Source organism: Meleagris gallopavo, chromosome 1 (genome assembly GCF_000146605.3).
Source record: "Meleagris gallopavo isolate NT-WF06-2002-E0010 breed Aviagen turkey brand Nicholas breeding stock chromosome 1, Turkey_5.1, whole genome shotgun sequence".
NCBI lineage: Eukaryota > Metazoa > Chordata > Aves > Galliformes > Phasianidae > Meleagris > Meleagris gallopavo.
The window spans coordinates 19,682,225-19,708,483 of record NC_015011.2 but is presented as its reverse complement, the minus strand read 5'-3'; the positions used below and the strand labels follow the sequence as shown (position 1 = coordinate 19,708,483).

Sequence of the window (26,259 nt, the reverse complement as noted above, 5' to 3'; positions counted from 1 at the left end):
CTTCCTTCCTTCCTTCCTTCCTTCCTTCCTTCCTTCCTTCCTTTCTTATTAAAGCATCCTTTTTGCATAAGGCTTCAGTTAAAATACATCAGCATTCCTTGGATTAGCAGGTGTATCTAAAACCAAATGATAGGGAACATATTCTTACAAGTAGTTTTTTTCAGACTTCTGAAAACTTTTCCATGTTGTGTTTAGATTACTGTTTAGGTTACTGTCATCTTCTTAACACAGACAAGTGTTGAGGTTCTTCACAAAAATGTCAACTGACCTGCTTTTCCATTTGCTTTCTATTTCAGTTTATTCACACGCTGGAAAACCAAAGGGAGTTCTCTGCTCGAGCTAAAGTGTATTTTGCATCTTTACTGACAGTCGCTTTACATGGAAAACTAGAATACTACACTGACATCATGAGGACGCTGTTCTTAGAACTGATGGAGCAGTACGTGGTGGCCAAAAACCCAAAGCTGATGCTAAGAAGGTTTGAATGATTGTTATATTGTTCTTTTGCTCTCTGTTTTCCTGAAAATGTACTTCTTTTGCAACATGACTGTATTAAAACACCAGCTATCTGTGGAAGTCAGAAACACCCTCAGCCAAGCATACTAGGAAGACAACTTCACCAGAAATAGCCAGAAGGCAAAAGCTGGACTGCTGGCAACAGATTTCCTTATTCAAATTGCTGTGACATAGAATCGGTATCAAGATTGCTGAAGCATCTACCTTACTTCAAAATACAATAATGAACATTTCATTTACTTTTTAATCTGATTTTATTCCAAATTATCTAGCATTTATACCACACGTCATCTCCGTAATGAGCACACATAATCAGCTTTCATTATGCATTCGATGAAGGCTTGCACTAATGTTTTTAACCCTCCTGTTATCTCAAATCCATTACAGAAGGCCCTGCTGTGCACACGTGCTTTGTAATTTGTAGAGTTGCTTTTGCAGTATGTTCACTTCTGGGTTAATTTTTTAGCTCTTCTTACAGCATAGACACAGTTTAAGATTTTGCATAAAGACTGTGCTTTTTAGTAATGAGCTGAAGGTACTCGGGAATGATGAGCAATACAAAGCACTTATCATAAAGCAAGTACATGCTCTCAAGACTCTGTAGGGAAATCATTGCATTAGGAGAGTGCCTGCAGTTAAGCATGTAAAAAATATTATATTTCAAGCAACATTTTTCTTTGGAACTTTGTCATTAAGTGCCGTTAACTTACTTGGCATTGTATTTTTTTTTTTAGATCTGAAACAGTTGTTGAGAGAATGTTGTCTAACTGGATGTCTATTTGTTTATATCAGTACCTCAAGGTAAGAGCTGAAATCTGTTGCCTTTGGGGTTTTTTCATCAATAATACTTAAACATGCTGCATTGAGTATATCTTTCATTTTTGTTTATTTTGCTTTATTTCCTTTTAACAGGACAATGCTGGGGAGCCTCTTTACAAATTGTTCAAAGCCATCAAACACCAGGTAGAAAAAGGTCCAGTGGATGCTGTACTGAAGAAAGCCAAGTATACACTGAATGACACAGGCTTACTAGGAGATGATGTAGAGTACACACAATTGGTAAGCAGAGCATGGTTAATATGTTATAAAAGTACTTTCCTATTATAATGAAGATGTGTAGTGTTAAGGCTGTACATACTTTCTGAACTACTATGATCTGCACAGAAATTCTGGTCAGGGGCAATGCTGTAGATGGTCTGCAAGTCTCCAAGCAGGAGAGTAGAGTTATAATCTATTTTCTAAGCGTTAAATATACCAGTCCTACCACTATGGAATTCACTTCGGTAAATCCCTTCCATATTTTTCAAGGTCTGCCTGAAGAGTGGCTGTGGTATTTACCTCCTTCCCTTTTTCCATCTAAATTAACTTGTGATTGATTTTTGTTAAATTCTTTCACTAACATTGCGCTTGAACTTCAGGTTGTTTCTCTCGCTTTTGATTTCTTCTTGTCAGAAAAATTTTTTTCATCTCCGATTCCTCTTTTATTGACATGTTAGCAGTCATTTGTGGTTGTCTCCAACTGAGAAAGATGCAGTGACATATCTGCAGGGTCAAAAGAGAAACTTAACCAAAAGCTTTATTAACTCTGTTTGCGTATTCTGAAGGGATGCTGATGGGAGGGCTGATGTGAGGAGATTGCCGTAGGACTTTCACTCACAGAGTCACTCGACTATTACCCAGACTGCCTGCAGGAAAAGGGAGTGCTGACCAAGAATGAATATTTTAAGTTCAGTTGCTATGTTGGGAATTAGCTGTGTTTTTGTGTTAATATCTGAGCTGAAAGTATCACTCAGAGAACTGCACTAAGTGACGGTGCTGTTTCCACTGTTTCCATTTTCTCTTGTGTATGGTGAAGAAAATGTATTTGCACTGTGCATCATGCAAGACTTCATAGCAGCAATTTGTTATTCAGTCAGTTTCTTTTCATAAAAATCTGATGCCTATAATTAAGCTAGATTAATGCAGTGCAACAGCAGAAAATTTGTGTATGTAATCAGATGTGGGCAGAACAAGCATATTTAGATGTTAAACACTACGACATTGTATAGTAGCAGTATTTGGTCCAGATTCACAAATTTCACATAGAACAATTCTCTTGTATGTGTGTGTGCGCGTGTAAGATAATGAGATATATACAGATATATGTGTGATAAAAGACTATGAAGCACTGCTTTAAATGATTGGGAACCTTCGGCATGATAATGACAATGTTGTGGTAACAGAGAACAGTTAGGGAGCACTCATCCACCGAGGTCAGTTAAAGCATGAGTTAATTAGTTCACTTCTGCTGGAAAGTGAGATGTGGTGGGAGAGTACGGTACGGAGCAGTTGTCTGCGCTCTGATTGTTCTTATTTAAAAGCTGAGTCTGTTTTGCATCACTGGTTACACTGACATGCTGCATACTGAACCAGCAGCAAATCATGTCTAATTACCATAAAGCTAATAGGAAAAGGAAGGTGAAATCTCATGATTAGTTTGAGAGTTCTGCCAAGGGACAGTGCAATCATGTTTAATTTCACTGCCGTATGGCATAGTTTTTCTTCGCGCAATAAAAATACCAACCATGCAAGTTCATTTCTGAGGCTCGTGGTGATAAATTCAGGTGTCATGGTTGGCAGGACCAGATGAGATGCGTAGGATCGCTGGCTGGTCTTGTGACATGCCTGGCCTCCAAAGCTTCCTGACCAGCAAAAGCTCCACAAAGACGTGGTGTTGTACTGATTTGGATACTGAAAGAAAGAGGTTTGCTACAACGTCTGTTTGTTTTGGGTATTTTTTCCTCCCACGGAGGTTTACTGGCCATCATTTTCTCATTTACTTCTATCTGTGTTGAAACTGACGTGTATAATGAAGATACTTCTAAAAAAATGCCCCTAGATTTAACAAATTACAGGCTTTCAAGAGATTCGCTTTAACATAAAAAAAAACATGTCAGTGCTATCAGAAAACAGTAATATTTTAGAACTATTATAAACTACTTAGGTATACTTCCTGGAGCTATTATGGTTATTGTGACAATAGTGAGCAATAAATAAAGTCTTGGAACATCAGAGCTGTTGTATATGGCTTTTATATATACAGATATATGTGTCTGTGTATTTATATATGTCTAGTGAGCAGCTGGTCACAGGAGATAAAGTTATGGGAATGGACAAATCACTACTCATCATCTGAGCATGTTAGATCACATATGTACTGGCTTAGCCTGCTCAGCTTGAGAGGTAAAACCCGATCTATGAAGACAGCGTAAAGGAGGACAAAAGTGTGCTGTATTCTAGGAGTTCAAAAAAGTGCAGTTCAGGTGGTGGTAACACATTAAGTTTAGACACTGTGTTACTTGTGCTTCTTGTGTCCTAAGTTATCAGGCCACAAGAGAAGCCTGTAGCTAGCCAGTGCTCCAGCTGCTTTGTTCTTGTGCCTCTCCTTTATTTAAAAAATAATAATTTCCCAGGATTTGATAATGGTATCATATTGCACATAAGCAAATCTATTCTGCAGCTTTTTTATTTTATCATAGTGGGAAGAAGTTTTAAAAGAGCTGCTGACTGCATAATAGTGAAGGATCTCTGAAATAATCTATAGTCTCATTGCAAATATGTATTATTGTGCAGTAATCATTGAACAATGAAATTTTTATTTATTTAAATTTTTTATTTTATTTAAATTTTGCTTGCATTTAAACTATCTAGTAAACCAGATTTACAGGTAATTTAAGCACTGATTTGTCGTAGTAACTGTATACATTCTTTCTTTCACAGACAGTAAATGTGTATGTACAAGATGGAGGAACTGATTCTACACCTGTGAAAGTGCTGAACTGTGATACCATATCACAAGTAAAGGAAAAGATAATAGACCAAGTCTATCGAAATCTGCCGTGTTCTCAGTGGCCAAAAGCTGACAGTGTAGCTCTTGGTAGGTTGCTGCTTGTGATCCTATATAGAGTTGATGAAACGTGCTTTGTGATTTTGACTTTTCCACATTGCCAAAAATTCCTACAAAAGCAACACGAAGAAAAAGTTGAATTTATGTTTAGCTGGATGCAAATATACCACATTTCACCACAATCTTAATATGCATTTAAAATTAATGCTTTCTTATAGAGTTCTTTTTCATGATTCTTAAAGTTTTTGTCTACTGTCATTAGTGTGTAAAGAGCCTGTTAATGACTGTTAGCACAAATGTATTCACGTCTGACAGTATCGCAGGTACTAATTAATGTGATAATGACAGCATGGACAATTAGCTGATGGAAAAGTAATGATGCAGTTTCAGAAACTGGTACCAATTTTGATCTTATGATTGTTCAAAAAAATTATAACTTAGAGGAATTTCACTTTTAAAAGATGATGAGCCACCCAACCTATGAAAATCATCATCTTCGAAGGCTTTCAGAATTGCTGTTCTCTTCTGAAAAAAAAAAGTCTGACCTAAAAGGCTTAGTAATCTCATAGTAGAAGATCTATTTAAGAAGTTTTGCAATATCCTCATTACTGCCTTAATTTGAAAGTAGAGGATGTAATTTTTACTCTTGAGAAGATACTGGTAAATTAACTAAGAATGGTTTTTCTGATCCACAGAAAGTCTTACTCCTCTATTTTGGACTGACAGTGGTTCTTATTATATATATTAGTAGTATTCTACGCAAAGGAATTTGACCTAATCTAGGTGTTACTGCTCTGGTAGGCGGACTGGACTAGATGATCTTTCCAGGTCCCTTCCACTCCCTGGCATTCTGTGATTCTCTGACTTTCCATGGAAAATAATCAGAAATTATGTGCATGGTTGGGAATAAATTGTGCAAACTTCTCTAATAAAGGCCAAACTAGAAACCAAGAAATAATGCACATCATGACATGTCAAATTACCTCTTTTAATATTCCACAATGCGTCAGAGGTTCTCTAAATTTAAACATTCTTGGAGTAGTTGTATTTGCATGTGGTTAAAACAGTTTGTTTTTTTCTCATTTTAATTACACCTTAGAGTGGCGTCCAGGTTCTACTGCACAGATCCTCTCAGACTTGGATTTAACGTCCCAAAGAGATGGCAGATGGAAACGTATCAACACACTGATGCATTATAATGTAAGGAGGTGTTTCAGAGCAGTTGTTCACATCTGTTAATTGTTCTCTAGTAATAAATAAAATCTTTATTTGTTTGTAGAGGAACTTCTGTTCTGTGTAAAGAATAAAAAGAAAAACTACCTCTGGGTCTAGACTGTAAAAACCTGAGAGCATGAAAGGCTAGGTCTAGACATATTGCCTAAATTCTCCTTTCAACATTCCAAAGATCCCTGTGCCTTTGCTGGGTCTTGTATTCATATTTTCTTTTATTTCCTTTACAACTTCCTACCCTTGAGAATTATCCTTATTCTTGCTCTGCTGATAAATAGATTTTGGGTTGATCTGTCTTGTTCAACAGCCTAGTCAAGAGAGCAGATGTTGGTGTTCTGTACAGTCTGTTAGGTTTTGTGCTGGGCACACTAACACTTGCAATCCACTTATCTTTCTTTGTATTTTATTTGTCCTCTTGTAACAACAGGTATCCTTTTTAGGAAAGCTAGAAGTTAGTTTTCTCTCAGAAAAGATACAGGTGTGATTCTTCACAATAAAATCTATTTTTGCACAAAGGGCCTTCACACTGGACAGATGAACTACTGATGTCTTGGATGTGCTTCTAGTATTTTGATTAATCTGAGGATGTGTTGATGCAATCTATTATGCAACAAAATGGAGGGCAGTCTGCTCTGAATGACAGATCCAGTTGCCCAATAAGCCTTTGTAGGGCAGCATTTATCAGATTTCTTTTGATAGAAATCAGGTCCAGATTTCTAACAAAAGATTACAGAAACCACAGTTTATCTGTTAAGAAAAAAGTTCAGCCTTGTTTTATTCTTTTGCATAACAACCCTATGTTTGTATCTTCAAAGGTCCGAGATGGTGCCACACTCATCTTATCAAAAATGGGAATTTCCCAGCAGCCAGAGGATAGTCAGCAAGATGTCCCAGGGGAAAGTAAGTATTTTGGGGCTTCTCTACCTCCCAAAATGTTTGGAAGCCAAACTTACACAGAGATGGTGATGGTGATCTTGGTAGTGTCTATTGAGTGTATATGGAGCAAGATTGTAGAATCATAGAATAGCTTGAGTTGGAAAGGATCTCAAGAATTACTAAGTTTCAACCCCACCACCACAGGCAGGCTTGCCAACTGCTACATCAAGTACTAGATCACATTGCCCAGGGGGCCCTCCAAACTGGCCTAGAACACTTCCAGGGAGAGAGTGTCCACAAACCTCTGGGCATCCTGTTTCAGCATCTCATCACCCCCTCAGTGAAAAACTTTCCCCAATATCTAATCTAAATCTTCCCTCTTTTAGTTTAAAAACATTCCCCCCCCTTGTCCTATCACTATCTACCAGTGTAAGAAGTTCATTTCCCTCCTGTTTATGATCTCCCTTTGAATATTGAATGACTGTAATGAGGTCTCCCTGCAGCCTTCTCTTCTTCAGACTGAACAAGTCTTGGTGAAGCCATGCTGACTGTTTCAGATCACCTGCTCATCCCACATATGCCTTAACATGTCTTCTAGGAGGATCTGTTGAATGATCTTCCCAGGCACAGAGGTGAGACTCACTGGCCTGTAGTTCCTCCATCTTCCCTTTCTTGTAAATAGGAGTGATGTTTCCCTCTTTTCCAGTCACTAGGGGCTTCACTTGACAGGTATGACTTTTCAAATATGATGGAGAGTGGCTTGGCAACCACATCAGCCAGATCCCTCTAGACCCTGAAATGCATGTCATCCAGCCCCATGGACTTGCACATGTTCAGTCTCATTAGGCAGTGTCAGACTTACTCTGTCCTCACAGTGGGGAGGAATTTACTCCCCTAGTTCCCGCCAACAGGTTCAAGAATGTGAGATTCAGGGATGTGAGAAATAGGAGAATCCTGGCTGCCAGTGAAGACTGAGGGGAAGAGCTCATAGAGTTCAACCTTCTCCATCAACCTCAACCTTCTCCATATCTGTTGTATCCAGTTCTTGTTTACCTGATATGGTACGCTCTCTTTGGCCTGTCTCTTCTGGCCAATGTACCTATTGAACCCTTCTTGTTGTTTTAACATCCAAGTTCAGTTCCATTTGTGCGTTGGCTTTCCTGATCCCATCTCTGCATGTTTGAACAGCATCCCTGTATTCTTCCCAGGTGGCACATCCTTGTTTCCACTGCCTTATATTCCCTACCAGCCTATATAGGGCTTATTTGTTTTGTGCTACTTTCTGTACACTTGCAGTGGTTTCCTTCATCCTAGTTATGAAAGCCTGAAATAATGGAGTTTTAATTATAATTAGGTAAGACTATATCCCAGCTTAATAGAAAGTGCTCTTAGCAAACATTTCCATTTTGTTTCTTAATGCCATTATATCTGCAGCCAAAATGTTTCAATTTTTTAAGAAAAAGATTCTCCTTTCTTCATACTTTCAAAATTTCTTCCACTTACTGAACTGAGAATTGAATGCACCTTTATAGATGAACCACAGGAGAGACCAGCTCCTCTGCTCCATGATAGAACAGATCTGATGTAATTTCTGTATTGCATTTCTTACAACTGCACTGCCTTGCAGACTACTCTCTGTACATTCATAGTTTGTGTCTCTCTACCATGGCAAGAGATATTTCACCAGCTACGTTCATTTGGTTTTTCCAGAATGTGTTGGCTGATTTTGTTAATTCCTACATACTATCTCTTAAAATTTCTATCATTCCTTTGTTTCAAGGGTTGCAGTCCATTGCCAGCTACTGTCAGGACTTACCTTTTAAATTTTCCTCTCTTTCATGTTATTTATGCAGTTACATATGCAATAATGTATGTTACATAAAGTTAATTCTAATGCTGCTGCCTGATACAGTATGTTGGACTTCTCTGTGTAAGAGATGACGTGGTAGCTTGGAACCCGTCTTCTAAAGCTTTTACCTTCCTGTGTGGGTATGCTCTATAGACCAATTTCCTTCATTTCTAAACTTCTTGACAGACAACATCCACTCTAGCCTAAAATGCGCAGTGATATTAATGGAAGTATTTACTTGTGAGTTAATATTCTTTGTCATGTGATTCTTTTAAATTTCAGATGTTCTGTTTCTCTTATTTTTATCCTTATATTCAGTTACTGTACACGAGTGTTAGATGTATAGACTGATAATTGTTGAGATCATTATTCCTTCCATGAAACTATTTGATATGCTTTTCAGTCTAGCACTGATTTTAAAAGCCATTGCTTCACCTAGCAGTTTCATTCCTTTACACAAATGTAGTGATCTTAGATTTCGTGGCTTCCAACAGTTTGGCAATCAGACAGATTGGAAATAATATACCAGGAACATACGTTTTTCAAGATGACTCTCATTGATAGCTCAACGTGTATTATTACTATTTAACAAAAGTGTGCCAACTTCCATTTCATTCGTGTTCAGTGTTGACCAAGAGAGCAGAACAGGCAGAATTACTTGCCACTTACCTTTTACTCTTTCCTCCTGGATACTTCCTGTTGAGACTTTATCCAGCATCCTTGAATGTTCGTCCAATACCTCTGCTGGTATTCACTCTATGAAACATTCAGTTTCATGCAAAGGGTGATGAAGTGCAGCAAGCCAAGGAGAACAATCCTAGTCCCTCTTCAGATTAGTTGCACTGATTGCTGAGGTAACTGCTGAGGCAGTAATCACCTCCACTCTGAAGAAGTGGAGTAGACTAGTGAGTGGAGACAGTGTGTGCTCAGCTTGCTTTGCTTTCTTAATGCTGAGATGTGTTCAGTCTCCAACTCTGGGTTCCCAGTCTTCCATCCTCCCCACATCTTTATGGCAAACAGCTAAGGACCAGACCAAGAGTTTTTCTTTTCCTTCCTCCCTTCCTTCTTTCCACCCTTCCCCCCTTCTTCTTTTCTCTTTCTCTGCAATTATGTCTTCAGCTATGATTCAGTACTGTGAAGCTCTTTGTACACACACGATCAGCATTCCAGGGTGTACTCCTTAGCTGTTCTAAATTGTAAAGGAGAAGCAGGCTTCTGGGGACAATGCTGTCACATAAGGGCTCTCATACATGAGAGAAAAAATATGTAGAGACAGCTCAGATCCCAAAGCATGGAATGAAGACAGCTTCCACCTTGTTTCTTCTCCGCACCCTGTCTCGTGCAGTGGTGATGTACAAATTTGGGAAGATAGCATTTCATGCCAGGCTAGCCCATTTTCTTTAGTCCCTAAGGGTCTTCAGAGCTAGCTGGTGCCAACTTGTTCTCTCATTATAGAACTAGTGCAAAGGGAGAGACGCTGACAGTGACAGTGACTTGTGAGATGCTAAGTGTATAAAACGCAGAGGAGAGGATCAGAGGCTTGCCCTCCCACACACACATTTATATGACACAGTCAGGGATTTACGAGGTTGGAATAAATAGAAATCCTATCCCTGCTCTATGAATAAGCCTTGTGACGATGTGGTTTTCCTTTTATCCAGTCTCATTAACTTGCACCTTTTGCATTGAGCAATGTCAGCTGAAGCCATTGACTGTCTGCCAAAGCAAGAGGCTTTGCACAGAACGAAAATGTAAAACCATGTTCAGAGATGTTGCTCTCAAACCTGGCATTGCTTCCATGCTGCTTTTGATTCACAGCTTCTAGCAGGAAGACACTGGAAGCTGGTGGTTCTGACAAATTGAATGCAGAATTCTTTGCTTCTGGAGATAATAAATGCAATTACTAATTTGTATTAAGATGGACAATGGTTCTGATGATTTTGTGCTAGAATTTCTATACAGAGCTATAAGCCAAAACAGAATGTTCTGTTGAAAATTTACTGTGGGGGCTGTTTTGTGTTTTTTGGTGGTTGGGTGTTTTTAGATTTTTTTTTTTTCAGTTATTCTGCTTTAGAATAGCCAGAGGGCTGCAGATCAGAAATGCTGATGAGCAGATGTGTGTAGGCCAGCCCTTCCTTGAAGTGTTGCATTCCCAGGAGAGGTTGGGGCGAGCTCACTGTGAGTCGTGCAGTGGGGGGAGGCTGTGCTGGCGGTCAGTGGCTCGCTTGCCTCTACCAGCTCTCCATCAGATTCATTCCATTCTGTACTGGCCAAAGAATTCACAAGGGCCAAGAAGAAGTCTTCAGGGGGGAAGGCAGTTGACCCTGTGGGCACAGTCCTCTCCCCACTTATGGTTTGTTGCATCACAAGGCTGCTACAACCAAAAAAGACAGTGTTCCCCCCTGTGTTTCACTTTCTTCACCTCCTAGCTTTCCAGTAGGGAAAGTGTTATCTCCCAAAAGTGTGATCTCCTCTTAGCAACCATACTGCTAATATGTCTCATTGCCCCTGTTTTGCATTTCTCTTCCTCTTTCTGGCTGCTATTTTTAGCAATGAAGTGGGATTTTTGCATTGCAGAAGTTCATCCGGTTGAGCTGTGTTCTCTTTAAGCCCTACTTTCCTGTGAAATAACTACTACTTCTCTAGTAGCTGATTCTGTTGTTGCTGAACAAACACATGCTGGATTAAGCCATATGCAAGGGCAAGAAATCTCAGTGGAATCCCCTTTTGTGTGTTCTCTTCATTCCAAAGCAAAATCAGGCTATGCACCATTATGAGAGCAAAGAGGATGTATTCCTTTGAATCAGAGGGGGAAGTAGAAGTGTAGCAACCAACATAGTTCTTCTGTGTGTGATTTCATCTATTTCTTTACAAGAGTAAATAACAGGCACTGCAAAAGAGAAGCCAAACTTCAGGCCCATCAACAGATATTACTGCACTGACAAACAATTACTGTGAGTGGTATCAATTGTGAACTCACAACTACTCAACTACTTCAAAATAAAATGAGAGCTTTTTCTGCTTTCTTATTTCATGCATGTGAACTTCCAGCTGAAATGAAGAACTTCCAAAGGACAACAGTATTAACTGTCCAATTTTCACTTGGCTAAAAGATCCATCTGGTCATAAAGAAGTAAAGGCACAAGAAGGCTGCATAGCTAATACTTTTCATGAGAATATATAAAATAGATGCTAGGATTCACGTAGAAACATCGGCTTTGCCAGATTACATATTAATCTCATTTTCTCTCTGATATAAAATATTTAACATTCATTTAAGATTCATCTGATAAATTTGATGTAGTTGTTGCAGAACTTAGTTAAAAACTATTATTGCCAACAGTTTGAAAGGACAAAAATCATGCAATTAGAAACTGATATTTTCTGCTGTGACTGTAATTCATTTACATTATACACATATATTAAAGCATAAAACTTGGCAGTATTACAAAATAGTTTGTGTAACAGAGCTGAATCACTATTTTTACAGGAAGAATAACTTTCACATTTCTAAGACACCAATGATTTAAAATGCAGATTCAGTAACCTCCACTGGAAAAGCACCATTGATTTTTGGTTCTATACCATGCAGAAATATTAACTCAAAGTTCAGGATTTAAAGGAAGGACAAGTAAAAACAGGAGATTTGAAGCTAAGTTTGTGATGCTGAATCTTTTTCAAGGACTATTAATTGCAAGTTTAAACTCGCAGTTGGTATTGTATCTCACTCTTAACAAAAGATTCTCAAGCAGAAGGAGGTTATCTGAGTATTCACATATTGTTGGTAATTGAACTGTGCTTAAGGTCCATATGCATGGCCAAGCCATGGGTATGTCATAAACATCCAGGTGCTTATTCCTGTTTCTGATATATGGCAGCAGACTTGATGTGGGAAACATTTAAAAAAATCTTATTCTAATGAATTTTGAATTTGCTGCCTGCAGTTGTTACTTCTGTCTGCTAAAGGTCATGCCCTCCTACTTCAGTGTTACTCTTTCAGTTATGTATTACTGAAAATTTAGTACTTGGACTGTTAGAGGGGAACCAAGTACACTGGATCCTCTTGACAAAAAGAAAGATAAGCCAAGGATAGACTGCAAGGATCTTATAATTACTGATGTGCATGACCATTTTCAATATTACTTCTGAGGGAGATTTTCTTGTAATTATTGCAATTACTGTTTCTAGGGCATGCGCTTCTGGAAGATGAAAATAAGGTCTGGCACCTCGTCCGGCCAGTAGATGAAATTGATGAAAGCAAATCGAAGAGAGGCAGTGTGAAAGAAAAAGAGAGAACCAAAGCTATTACAGAAATCTACCTGACAAGACTTCTCTCTGTGAAGGTAAGGGTCAGATGTTGCACTGCTACACAGTGCTTCTAGAGATTTTGATGTACTGCTGAAGAAAGTGATGCAAGTATTAGTCATGCTTTCAGCTGAAATTTTCAATATCCATGTCATGTACATACAGGCTGTGTTCAGAGCTTCAGGTGATTAATATGCCCTCAAGAATGTTACTGGGAAAAATTTTAAGTCCATGAGAAAGCTGAGAACTATAATTCTGAGTTAGTTAAATGAGAATTTTTCTTGCAAGACAAAGATGGATGTTCTCTTCTATGCCACCTGTTTAGACAATATTCTGCTGGATTTTATTTTGAACAAAATGCTTTATGTACTGCTCCAGAGCCATTTGTTTCCCTGTTCTTTTTGTTTCCAGTGCTGCAGTTTAATCTAGAAAAAATAGTAAAAAACTTTTCAAATAGTGATAGTCCTTTTAGACTGTTTTTAGTGCTTATATTACAGAATGAATCACAACCAAGATAATTGAACTAAGCATTCCTCCCTACCGAAGGAACTTGGGATAATGTATTTAATGACTGCTACACCCAATTCTTTGTGAAAATGGGAGCAACCTGACTCCAACTAAGGCCAAGTGGCAAAGTGAACATGATGGAAAGTCTATGGATGTTATGGATGATAGTGACTTGGGGCTAGCAAAATGCATGTATCCCTCTGTTTGTTAACATACACTTTGCGGCCACCCCTTTTCTATTCTCAACAGCCAGTTTTGTAGATTGTTGTCAGTCTGGAGTTTTACTGACTCCCACAGAGATGGTGAGTGGTTGGGATCACAGGTACTCTTGCAGCTCCAGAACTGTTGATGTGTCTTCCCTGCCTACATGGCCAGCATGAGGCTTTAGAGATCATCACTCCCTTTTCCCATCCCTGCCCTGCCCTGGGTGTGGCAGCTGGAGTGATGAAGAAAGAGAGGATGCAACCCTTCTTCCATGTCTCTAGGGCCAACTGGCTGACTGAGGAGATACTACATGTGGCCTCAACAAGGTCTTCTCTAAAACACAGGGACAGTCTCAGAAGTGATAGTCTGTAAGGTCCAGGCAGGTGCAAGGATCCAGTCAGTAGTGCAGCCCCCTAGGGATGCTTCACCCCTCACACTTGGTAGAGCTTGTAAAACTGGACATCTGATGAGACACGAGTGCTTTTCATAGCAAGACAAATGGTACTTTTTCTTCCCAGTCTGTATCTAAAATTGTTTTACTGGTACATGATGCTCTGGAGTCTGAGAAAATGGAGGTGGGAAGCTGCAAAACAATTAGAAAATTGCTAACTATTTTTACGTGTACAATGACCTTGAACTGTGTATCTTTTGTATACTTAGCTACTGGGTTCTGCTGTATTTCTGTCAGGCAGAAAGCACAGCTTTCTGTGTTAACCAAACAATAGCTGATTAAATCAGCCTTTAGACTACAGCATAAAATTGTTCTCTAGAAGGTCTTTACTGTTTGAGCTGTTTGCAAGTTCATTGCATTAAGGAGTTTTTGTCATTGGACAGCATCAGCGCTCAGAATTGAGGGCCTTCAGTAACTGCAACTGCATTAAAGGATGGCGCCGAGGCCTGTAATGCAAAATTTTTTTTTATTCACTTTTAGGGAACACTTCAGCAGTTTGTAGATGACTTCTTTCATAGTGTGCTCAACTCAAACCATGTAGTGCCACCAGCTGTGAAATACTTCTTTGACTTTCTTGATGAACAAGCAGAAAAACATGACATCAAGGATGAAGATACCATTCACATCTGGAAAACAAACAGGTATAAATACAGTAGGGAAATGGGAGTGTAATTGCCAGGCATGTGCTGGCACTATCACCACAAATCAAAGTAAATCTCATTTGTAATTCTCAGAATCATTTAAATTGAGCTAATATGATCAAAAGGATTCCATGTCTACAAGTTGTAAAAATGAAAGTCACCTACCTACGGGAGAGTAGTAGGCAGATTTATTTCTTTGCTTTTCATCTTTCCTCAGAGAAGAGGAAAGCAAAAGGCAAAAGGGACCAGAGTTGCCTGTCAGTGCACAAAATCTAAGAAAATGTTGGTCAGGTAGTTTCTCTAAACACACAGCCATCTCCTCTTGCTGTTCTGGGACACTCAGGATTCTTCTCCAATAAGCTTTTCTTATTTTTCTGCCAGAGTCGTAAAGGCTTTGTTTCCAGACATGGAAAGTAGACAAAAGACAGAGTGTGTAGTTGTTGAAATATAAAATTAAGTTTCAGAGTAGTGAGGAGATCAAAATGCAAAAACCATATTTAATTCCATGTGACTTGTTTGTTGTAGAACATTTATTGTGCAGAAGATTCTTTTTTTTTACCTTTTTCCTTTCTTCACAGCTTGCCTCTTAGATTCTGGGTAAACATACTGAAAAATCCCCACTTCATTTTTGATGTTCACGTTCATGAAGTAGTGGATGCTTCCTTGTCAGTCATTGCACAGACTTTCATGGATGCTTGCACAAGAACAGAGCACAAATTAAGCAGAGTAAGTAATTTGCATTCTACATCCTGACTACATTCATGCCTGACAAAACACAGGGCGTTGTCCTAGACAATACCAATTCTCTGAAAAGATACAGCAGTGATAGTTTCCTTCTAGTTTTATAATGAAGTTAGCATTTCACCACTTAGCAAGTTGGTGAGCCTGTCATTGTTACTGTGTAGTCTGCCAACTGATAGTCCTAAAAAGCAGAAGGTATCAACTGCTTTTAAAAAAAGCAAGTTTAAGAACTGATTATTTCATGTCCACCATAATTTAAAATCATCTTCCAGTGATATATTTGTCAAACCCAACAATAATGCTGTATTTAAAGACAGTCTCCTCGTGTATCAAAGTAAATGTTCATAATGATCAATAATGTTAATAATAGGCATTGGAATGTTAAAATCTGCAAAGCTCAAGTGCACATGATTAGAAAGGCTTGACCGTAGGTTCTTGACTTCATGTTGCCTCTCAGAGTGGTTCATAAATCAACCAAGTTTAATTGTGATTTTTTTCAGGATTCTCCAAGTAATAAATTACTTTATGCGAAAGAGATCTCTAATTATAAGAAAATGGTGGAAGAGTAAGTATAAAGAGACTTTTCATGTTGATGCAGAGATTGTTAGAGTTTTGCAAATAGAGCCTTGCAAATACACTCAGTAACACGAAAAGTGAATGCTGAGGCAAAGTCAGCAGTCAAATGTTAAAAATTTTACACCTGAATGTTAAAACATTTCCTTGGCAGCAGTGTTCACAGCATTGAAATGAAGTGTCATTGTGACCCAGTGCAACAGATGGATAGAGTTATTTGGGGAGAACACAGTGCTGTTCTCCATGATGACTGTTCTTACCCACTGATCTGTCTAACCAGTGCTGCACTTCCATAACTGAGTAGGAATCAAATCCTAAAAACATTTTCACAAAAGCATTATTTCTATCCAGTCTCTGACTTCATTCAATTACTGATTTGGGAATTCTAACACAACTCTTATTAAATGGTTACTTCAGAAGTTTTAAGACCTCAGAGAATCATCATCGGGGTAATAAGTGGATTCCTGTCCTGTGCTATGGCCCTGTGCAAGCAGGTGCAATTTGCCTTTCTTACAGGGGTATCAAGTACTAATGACTGCTGGGAAATTGAGGAACTAAGTGAGTCACTGGTCTGTTGTGGTAGAACATCTGCACTATTAGGAAAGCTGTTTAAAGTAATTGCGAAATCAAAATACAGAATTACCAGGAAACCACACTGTATTTCATCTAAGTGAAAATTTGTTTTCATTTGTTGCAGTTACTACAAAGGTATTCGTCAGATGGTACCGGTTAGTGATCAAGATATGAATACCCATCTAGCAGAAATCTCTAGGGTAAGGATGAATTCAGTTTCCTTGTCCTGAAATTGAAGCCAAGTATTGCACTGTTTTTGTCTTCTCGTCCTAACTCGACAAGTGGGGGTTTTGTGTATTTAAGCATCAAATGAGCTACTTCATATCTCTTTGAAAAACTCCTGCTTGGTGTAGTGCATTTGGGCTTTTTGAAGTGTCGATTAGTGAATGGAATCAAGAATGGTTATCATACAAATCTCTTTGAGTGATTTAGATGCCATTGCAGAGCGTTTGGATTTTTTCACATCTGTTGTGGAAAAATTACAACACTGTTGAAAGGTATTTTCTCTTTGTAGCACATAGGTGATTTTTAGCATTGACTATACTGATGACAAGTACATAACAAGTAGTGACTGGGTTCAGAGTGTTACCACATCAAGAATTTGACTCCAGAAATGAAAGGGAATTTGCATACGTTAAGTACAGCACATTTTAGTGCTGTCTATATGAAGGCAATATTTTTACTTTACACACAAGAAGCTCATCATGAGCTTGCTTGATTTGCACTTTTTCTTTTCACAGTATAGGCTCTCTGGTGCTACCTGTAATGGAGGAGAGCAGAGGAGGTTGGTTGCTAGCTGCGGGCTCCAATTGGAGATTAAGGGAGCAAAATCTGCTTCATTCTTGCAAAAGCCTGTCTGCTATGTTGCTCAGCTTAGCTAGACCAGGCCCGTGCTTTCAAAGCACTTGATTCAACTCAGAGAACCTGCAGAAACCCTTGCCAATCTGAAAGAGATACTGTGACTGGTTTGTTTACTCGCTTATGTTATTTCAAGAGTCTTACTGATATAAAGAAATGTGGGGATTCTTGTGGTTTGTTTATTTCAATGCCCTTAGGACCTAGCATTTTGCAGATCATTCTCAGGAGAATGTTTCTATTTTCTGTCAGTCACTGCAAAGCTCACATGTGGTGACATTTCATTTTCCAGTTCATTTTATTTATTTTAAAAATGGTAATTAAAAGTAAGTTCAGAAGAACGTTTTAAAATCAGCATGTGCTGATCATTTCTAATTACACTATAAATTATGATAAAAGTAAGTGTGAAAAGACTGACAGAACGTTGCAAATTTTGACCAGCTCTGGAAGTGACTTTGTAGGGTAAGAAAAGATGGATGTTCCTCTGCTGCTTTATGGCTTGGATACTCATTTATGCCAGAAACTTTTTTGCCATTCTTTATTTTCTTAACAGGTTTAAAAATCTAAAGTCTCTACAATTCAAGAGGCTTGAATTCTATACATGTGAATGAAAAGCATTTGTTTAGTACAGGTAGAGGGCAGTCACTGTGTAAGTTAAATGTCATGAGGATAATGAAGGGAGAGGTAATGGAAGGGATAATTCTTGCTTCATTTTAAAGTCCCTTTCTCTTTACCTTTCTGTCTCTCTTCTTTCCATCTTCAAGACTCAAATGGCTTTTTCCAAATGTACATGCATTTGCTCTCTTGATGAGTTACACCTTTCTTGTAGTGAGGTGTGAACTACTACAAATAGTTGTAAAGAGCTGAAGAAATGATTTCAAACAAACACAGCGGTGACAAAACCAACGTGTGGTATTTCAGCAGTACATAGATTACTGAACACCTTAGTTACACATACCCATGCTCTTAACAGATGTTACAGCTGTAATCTGTGGTTTGACAAAGTTCAAAATATTTTCCACATCCTGTGTTGGAGCTGCAGACAGGCTGGAAAAACAACAGTGGGAAAATCTAGATCTCAAAATCACCAGACTAAAGTTTTTTCACTCCTTTTTCCTCCACTTAGCAGGAGGTAAAAGATGCAGAACTTGAATTTGAATTTGAAAACGGGACTGTCTGCTGTATCCAACAGTCACATGTGTGCATAACTTTCAACTGTCTGTGATGCAATTTTGACATTTGCTGCTCATGTGTGTTGTTTAACAGGCACATACTGATTCCTTAAACACGCTTGTGGCTCTACACCAACTCTACCAGTACACTAACAAATACTATGATGAGGTAAGAAGTGGGGTTTCTTTTCTTTTACGTATAATAACAATAAAAAGTTATAAAGGCTAACTTTCCCTGGATAATGAGGTAAAAGCAGTGTTGAACAGAAAGCTCCAACTCTGTGGTCAGACATGTTCCTTGGAAATTACATTGCTCTAGGGTATGTTCTTAGAAATGAAGTTTCACTATGGGGTATCTGACTTTGTCAGTGATTGCTTAATGAGATCTGAAAGAAAAATAGATTTAAAAATCCTTTCTCTTCAGTTCTACCATCCAAATTCCAAGAATTAGGAAATAAGAATGTCACCAAGCAAAAAGCCATCGTCAGAGCCTTTGTCAGGTTTTAAGCCATTAGTTTTTTTCTATTAGGAACAATCCATTAAACTTGTTTTGTTTCTAGGAATGGGACAGTGCCTCTTTCATTAGTTAAGCTGCACTTAGAACCTCCATGTGTCCTGCTGCTCCCAATTTGCCTTGCCAAATGAAGTGCCTGCCCAAGGTAAACTGCAGCAGAACTGCTGAGAATAGTCAGATTCAAAAGGAGGCTCACAGATTCAGTCCAAAGTGTTTCTTGGATTCTTCAGGCCCTGAGGAAAGGGGGACAAAGAATATCCCAGTGCCGCTGGACTGTGGCTATGGCTCTCCAAATTTAATCTGAAAACAAAAAGAGAGAAGGAAACTTTTATCCAAAGGTTTCCATGGAAATGAATGCCTCCAGAAAACTCTCAGAATTAAATCAAAGCGAGTAAGAACAGATGCTGAATCAAAAAAAAAAAGGAAGTGCAGCACATATGAGCTCGCTTCAATTTGTCTTGCACCTCAGCACAGTTCTTGTTTTCACTTAAATATAGCACAAAAGGCAGCAAGTCTCATACCCAGCTTCATTGCAGCTGCTTCCTACAGCTTTAAAACAGACATAAGCAAGGAGAACCAGCTCATCTTGAGACATCTTGCAATGGGGTTAGTAGGAAAAGTGCTTGGAGATTCACTGACAAACTTAATGGCTTTGATTTACATATCCCCAGAGCTGAGTAAACTTATTTTCAACATATTCCAGAATATCTGGAAAAAGATGACTTGTATGCTGGACTGCATCAGAAGAGTGGTGGCCAGCAGGGAAAGTGAGGTGATTCTGCTCCTATGCTCTGCGCTCATAAAAGCCCACCTGCAGTACTGCGGTCAGCTTTGGAGACCCTAATATAAGGATATGGACCTGCTGGAGTAGGTCCAGAAGAGGGCCATAAAGATGATCAGAGACTGGAGCATCTCTTCCATGAAGGCAGGCTGAGAGAGTTGGGGTCATTTGGCTTGGAGAAGAGCAGGCTTCAGGGTGTCCCGATAGCAGCCTTTTGGTGCCTGAAGGAAGTGTATTAGAGGAGAAGGGATAGTGATTTTAAATTAAAAGAGGTTTAGATTAGGTATCAGGAAGAAATTTTTTACTCAGAGGGTGGTGAGGCACTGGCACAAGTTGCCTAGAGAAGCTGTGAGTGTCCCATCCCTGGAGGTGTTCCACACCAGGTTGGATGGGGCCCTGGGCAGCCTGAGCTGGTGGGTGGCAGCCTGCCCATGGAAGGGGCCGGGGCTGGGTGGGCTTTGAGGTCCTTCCAACCCAAGTCATTCTATGATCTCTGTGGCCTGACCTTTTATGGATACACCCAAGAAACCTGTGTGACAGATGAATCATAAAGCCCTGCTTCTGCCACACTCCCTTGTCCCTGCTCCCTGCCATGGTTTTGGGATTCTCCAATTTGGAGGCCAGCACAGATGACGCCTACTCTCTGCTCAGCCATCAGTTGGAGGTTATCAGGGGCGAGGCAGCAAACAACAAAGCAGAGCTGCAGCCCTTTCTTTTGCATACATCACTGTACAACAACGAGATGCCTCTGATCAAAAGGCTGCTAATTCAGAGTTAGGGAGATAATACGTCAAGAACTATTCAGGAAAATTAATTGAGCTTATTTATTTTCCATAAAAATGCTTTAATTTGCATAAATTGGAACATTTTGCAACAGCCCTTATCTTTGTTGCTGAAGCAGCGGCTGCAGCACGCGCTGCACCCTGCGCATCTCTGCAGGGCTTGACAGTGACTAAGTGGGTAAGCTCTAATTGTCCACATTTATGTGAAGGTTATATTCACCAGCAGAGATAATCATGAATTATTTAGTCTCGATTTGAGGCGTTACAGCTAGGTGTAAATGTTTAAATTAGGGGAACAATATCAAATTAAATTAGGCCCTATTTAAATACCGTAATAAGAGTTTATTAACTCTGTCTTGTAAAAATGTTTTCACGCTTTGAAAACAAATCCATTAAAATAATGATTTCTAAACAAATTTGCTCCAGTGTTTGAAACTCTAATGCCATACCAGTCCTCAAAAGGGAAATTATTAGCTGGATTGAAACTGACTGCATTAATCTCCATTGTCAATAAAGCACACGAAGCAGCAGGAACCGCAGGTAGTGACAAGCAGACTCTATTTCTCCAGCCCTTATATTTGCCAACTTAGGTAGTATTTAAACACAGCTAAAGGTGTCTGCCTGCTGACAGCGGCTGACTTTTATTAATAAAGCCGGCTGTAGAAAAAGAACAGTTTTGCCATACCGTGCATTCCCCTAATGGAGAAATCTAATAGTTGGTGGAAGAGTTTCCCTAAAGGATGGTAGGAATGAAAACCTTTCAAAACCTTTGAAATTTGATCTCGAGAAGCCCTTAAAAACTCTATTTGAAGAAAAACCTTCTCATAACAGCTGACCTTTTCGAGCTCTCATTTTGAAATCCCTTGTGTCTTGGCGTCGGGCCTTCCTGCACATACCCTTCCTGCACACAGTCCATACGGCGGGGGCTGTGAGGGCCGCAGCTCAGGTGGGCTCTGTGCTTCCTGAGCCGTGTGGTGCTCAGCTCTACCTGGAGAAGCAAAGGGGGGGCTGGCAGCTCCACAGCACTGTGACGGCCCATCTCCTTCCTCTCACTGCTCACAGACTGCCAACGCTTGGAACTGCCCTCGCCTGTGCCACCCAGGAACCGCTCATAGCCAAAGCCAAAGGGAGAGAGCTTTAATTACTGCTGGTAGATGACCCTCAAGCCTCGTAGGGTGCTCTGCAAGTAAAACTCTTAACTGGCTGTAAAGGCAGTGTTTCTGATGTTTCTCCCGCTGCCTGCTCCGCCTTGCAATCCAGTATTTCAAAAGATAAAGTGCTATCTATTAATTTTCTTGGATCCCAGCATAATGCAAAACATCGTGGTAACTTAGATAAAATACTGGAGGCTGGCACTTTTACTGTCTTCGTGTGTAGAACAGAATGTGGGACCCATAGAAGGACCTTATCTCCAGCACCAGGTGAATGCAAAAGGCTTGGAAACCAAAGCAGTGTCAAACACTCGGTCTGGGAACGGCGTCGTATATTTTAAGCTAAAGGATTCTAAACATTCTGTGTTTATTTCTTCCAGATTATAAATGCACTTGAAGAGGATCCAGCTGCACAAAAAATGCAGCTCGCCTTCCGTTTACAGCAAATAGCAGCTGCGTTAGAGAATAAAGTGACTGACCTTTGACTCGAAAGCCGCAATAAAGAAATCTGATCTGAAGATGTTCAAATTCATTCTTCCTGTTAAGGAAATAGTGTTCTATTTTTTAATGTGTAATTACAACTTTAAATGAAAGATTTCATGTTTTTTTGATAGCAGAGGTGTAATGTAAAAAATTTTTACTGTAAATTATGCTTCTAATTAAAAGCTGTGTTGTGTGTAAATGAATCTTCTGTGGGAAGGAGAATCCTTTGGCTGGGGGCAGGGTGGGGGGTGGAGGAAGGCAAGTCTGTAGTTCAGTTAATTGCATAGAATCTAAGACATCAGCATTTAGAATTCATTATGCAAGTAAACTCAATATTATAGCATCCTTTATATTTTAAGCAATATTTGTACTAGGAAAATAACAGCATATTCAGAGAACCATGCAATATCCCCTTTTATTTTGATAACTGGAAATTGACTTCCACGTAGCTCCAAAACTTCGTCTGTGCTCATAATGAACGTAGTAAACAACGTGTCCAATTTCTCCATGAGATCTGCCAATGGGTTTTGCTGCCACACACAGTTCTTGGGTTAATTATTTATGCCCACAGTAAAGCACAGTACTGCGCCCAGCACGGTTGGCTGCAATGGAAGTGACAGTGATGCCGTGGCTGTGAGGAGGGTTCTTCTGATAGAGGGTCTCTTTTGGTTCAGAAATCACCGCAAAGGAGAATTAGTCCTTAAATCTTCACAACCCTTTGTTATCAATGTGAGTTTAATGATATATGCTAATGTGCCTTACTTGTACTAATTCTGTGAATCTGATGAATGGTTTTGTAAAAAGAAGCAGATCAGAAAAAGAAATATTTATGTGCTATTGAATGACTTTTGTGTGAAAACCATGACCAGCAGAATGCTTGTAATTAGCCGCTTGCCGAGAGTGTGTTGTTTAACATGATCTGATTATGTATAATATCTTATTTTAGAATGGTTCTGATGATTTTTTTATTTGGAACTGTCCTAGAATTACCATCACTTGTTTTTATTGTATTTGTGATGTAAAATACTAGTACGATATTGGAAAACCTGTATGCCCACGTGTTGAAAACCACTCAGTTTTGAGCCTTGGAATTCTGCATCTGATCAAACAACACCATCAACCCATAGCAAAGACAGTTGAAATCACTAGTGGGAAGTGTGTGCTTACAATGTATGTAAGCTACGTACAAATCCAAAAGCTCGGTACGCCTTCTTCAATTGCTGTATTGCACATCAGAGATCTTCGTTCCCTTTTGTCTCGCCAGCATTGGCAGTGAAGTAGCATTTTAGGGAAGCGCTGCCATCAGTGTGAGTTCACTCCCTGCCCTGCCCAGCACCCACCACCAGCCTCGGCCGCTGACCCAGGCTGCCGTGTGGCCATAAGGTCGGTTCTACCGTTGGCTGATTTGGTTTTTTTCTTTTCGGAAAGCTTCCTGGTATTTGTCAGTGGATCTTCCCACCAGCTACAGAAATGGGAAGCCTCACCAATGCCAGTCCAGCGGGCTGAGAGGGCTTTTGTTTGTTTGTTTTTGTACTCGACTTGTTGCATTTGCGTGTTACTGTTCCTGACCTTGCCTGGGCTGTAAGTTATTGTACACCGTGTAGGACTGAGGTACATGACTGCTACATAAAGCTGCTTTGCCAGCTACTTCTTCATCAACAAAAGCATCTTAATTTCATGGCTAATCTGTTTCTTTGTCATTATTTGTAAATCCTGTTAATTGTAAATCAAATACAATGTTGGTTTTTTTTCCACAAAGTGTCACGGGATCATTACTGAAACTGGGGGGTGGCTGCTGGGTTTGTAATGCTTCCGCTGGGGCTGATGGAGCAGCAGCGCCCGTCAGTCTGCGGTTGGTAATGGATGAGCACGATGTGTCCCACAGATGGTGTGGCTGACATCACGCTCCTCGTATGGGCATTTGCTCTGAAAAATGAGAGTCCTCTTGAGAAGAGAGGATGTGTTCCAGCATCCCATAGCAAGGCGTCTTCCTGCCTGACAGCAACCCCTATCTGAAAGTCACCTGAAACGCAGCTCAGTAGCATCCCTCCAGAGGGAGCAGGAAGCCCTGGAAGGAAGGAGGGCTTGCGAGGGGAATGCTATGTGCTCCCACCATCATGGGCTTGATGCAGAGCAGCTGTGGGTGGGCAGGAGCTGCCCTGGGCAGTGGCAATGCTGCCAATCCTTCCCACCTGTGAGATGAGCCAAGTGTTTGCCTGCTGCTGCTGCTGCTGCTGCTGCTGCATGCAAGATGCCAGGCGGACCCACCAGTCACTCTGTGCCTTTTGCCCTTTTTTCACATCATGAGAGAAATTTGCAGGCATTTGGCACCGCAGCACAGGGAGTGTGGGGGCCAATAACTGAGCAGCTGCAGCTACAAAGGGGACTTTGGTTTCTCTAAGTCACCTCTCCTGAAAACACAGAGTCGGAATTTGAATAGATCCGAGCTGTTATATTTTATTCTTTTGCCTTTTGGCTACATTTCTCCTGTGCTTGTTTTTCCACTCTGGTGCCCTGTTTTGTCCAGGCCCAGTTTTTGGCTTCAGTTTTCCCTGTATTTTAGCAATCTGATTCTTAAACACTTCATGCTCCTCCTCTGGCTTCTGCTGCTCCTGCCATCTGGCTCATCTGCAAGATAAAAGAAAAAAGCCCACTGGGGGTCTCCTTCCTTTTCATCCCCTCTGCAGCCCCTCTGAGGAGCTCTTCTTTGGGCCCAGGAACCTCCTCTCTGCACAATAGGAGCCACAGTGGCAGCTGGGGACAGAGCTGTCCTGCTGGGACACCCACCCACCCTGGTGCAGGGCAGGGACTGCCAACACCTCCCCCAGCTCTGAGTCCCACTGCTGAGTTCGGCATCTCCAAAGCCACCGGACTGTGGTGCTTGCTCCCTGCCTGCAAACAAGCAAGTAGAGATCTCAGCTGATGGAACAAGGTCCATGCTTCCATTGAATAACTTGATCAGTTTGCTTGCTACTCCTGGGTGGCAGGTTTGCCTCTGATACATTCCTAGATCTTCTTCCAATGCTGCATTGTCTTATATTTATGGACATGTGGATATGGGCAGAGGACCCCTCGGCCAGGTTGTGTACGTAAGGCACCACGCTTCAAGGGATGGTTTTTGTCATTGCTCTGTCACACTGCCAGATGTGAGTTTCCCATCCTGCAGACGGCTGTGTTGGGTGCGTGATCGGCCCGCTTAGGCTGAGCTGTGTCCACTTGCACTCTCTAAAACCAGATTTTCTGGCAGCCTGAAGATTGCTGGAACCATCACTACAAACAACAAAAAAATTGCACAGGGAATTCAAACTGAAGTTCATCCATTCCCAAATTCCAAACTCTTGTTACGTGGGAGATTATTTTTTAGCCAGCTGTGTAACGATTTGAAATGGCTCCGAGCTTGAATTTCAGCTGCCCTGGACTGACCAGCACTGATGAGATTTTTGTGGTCAGCCCTTTGCTATTTCAGTTGCTCAAGCTGTGTTATTAACAAAACCATTTTCAGACATATTATGCCCTGACACTATGGGCTCACTTGGCCTAAAATCTCTGAAAGTGATCCAGAAATCTTCCTTTCACACACTTCCTGTGGCCACAGCACCTCCATTTACTGCACAGCTTTAAGGCTCAAGCCAGGTTTTCCATGTATACCTAGGCTCATGTTGTAATGATAACTTCCTTTCTAAAAAACGTTATTGTGAGGAAAGATAGCCCTGTCTTCAGACTTTTTCCAAGTCTGTTGTATTCTCTTAGAAAAAAAAAAAAAAGTTATAGGTTTGGGTTTTTTAGGTTGGCTCTTTGTTTCTTCCTCTATCTGTGGACAATCTGCCAGAGCCATGGGGTAGACAACTTTGCAGACGTCGAATGGAAGATGTCTGCTGCCATTATTCTACCAACCACTGCCCAGAGTCCTCTGGTACTCTGGTTAACACTCAGTTGGGCTGCAGTTTGGCAATTTGAGTTATTGGAGTTTGTACTGGAGATGTCAGTACCAAGGGTTTTGTGACTTGCTTTCATCCTCACTCCCAGCTCAGCGCAGTCATGCTCAGATCCTGGAGCTTTCCAGACTCCCCACAACACAAGTCCCTCTGCTCTTCAGTTCAGTCCAGAGCATGGAATTCTCTGGAGAATGAAAGAAAACAGCACATAGAAGCTAAAATGGTCGGAACTTC

General features: G+C 40.3%; 1 protein-coding gene across 2 annotated transcripts in view; it reads left to right on the top strand.

Annotated features, from left to right (window-relative positions):
- PLXNB2 (plexin B2) overlaps positions 1–23,844 on the top strand; it is a 237,336-nt gene extending 213,492 nt beyond the window's left edge. For both annotated transcript variants that reach the window (XM_010706204.2, XM_010706211.3), the window contains 13 exons: positions 297–478; positions 1,251–1,317; positions 1,429–1,575; positions 4,276–4,432; positions 5,502–5,602; positions 6,448–6,532; positions 12,546–12,700; positions 14,305–14,465; positions 15,044–15,191; positions 15,707–15,771; positions 16,477–16,552; positions 18,474–18,548; positions 21,988–23,844. In XM_010706204.2, coding sequence (XP_010704506.1) covers positions 297–478; positions 1,251–1,317; positions 1,429–1,575; positions 4,276–4,432; positions 5,502–5,602; positions 6,448–6,532; positions 12,546–12,700; positions 14,305–14,465; positions 15,044–15,191; positions 15,707–15,771; positions 16,477–16,552; positions 18,474–18,548; positions 21,988–22,092 — 1,524 coding nt within the window. In that variant the 3' untranslated portion in view covers positions 22,093–23,844. The remainder of the gene's footprint in view (positions 1–296; positions 479–1,250; positions 1,318–1,428; positions 1,576–4,275; positions 4,433–5,501; positions 5,603–6,447; positions 6,533–12,545; positions 12,701–14,304; positions 14,466–15,043; positions 15,192–15,706; positions 15,772–16,476; positions 16,553–18,473; positions 18,549–21,987) is intronic.
- The last annotated feature ends 2,415 nt before the right edge of the window (positions 23,845–26,259 follow it).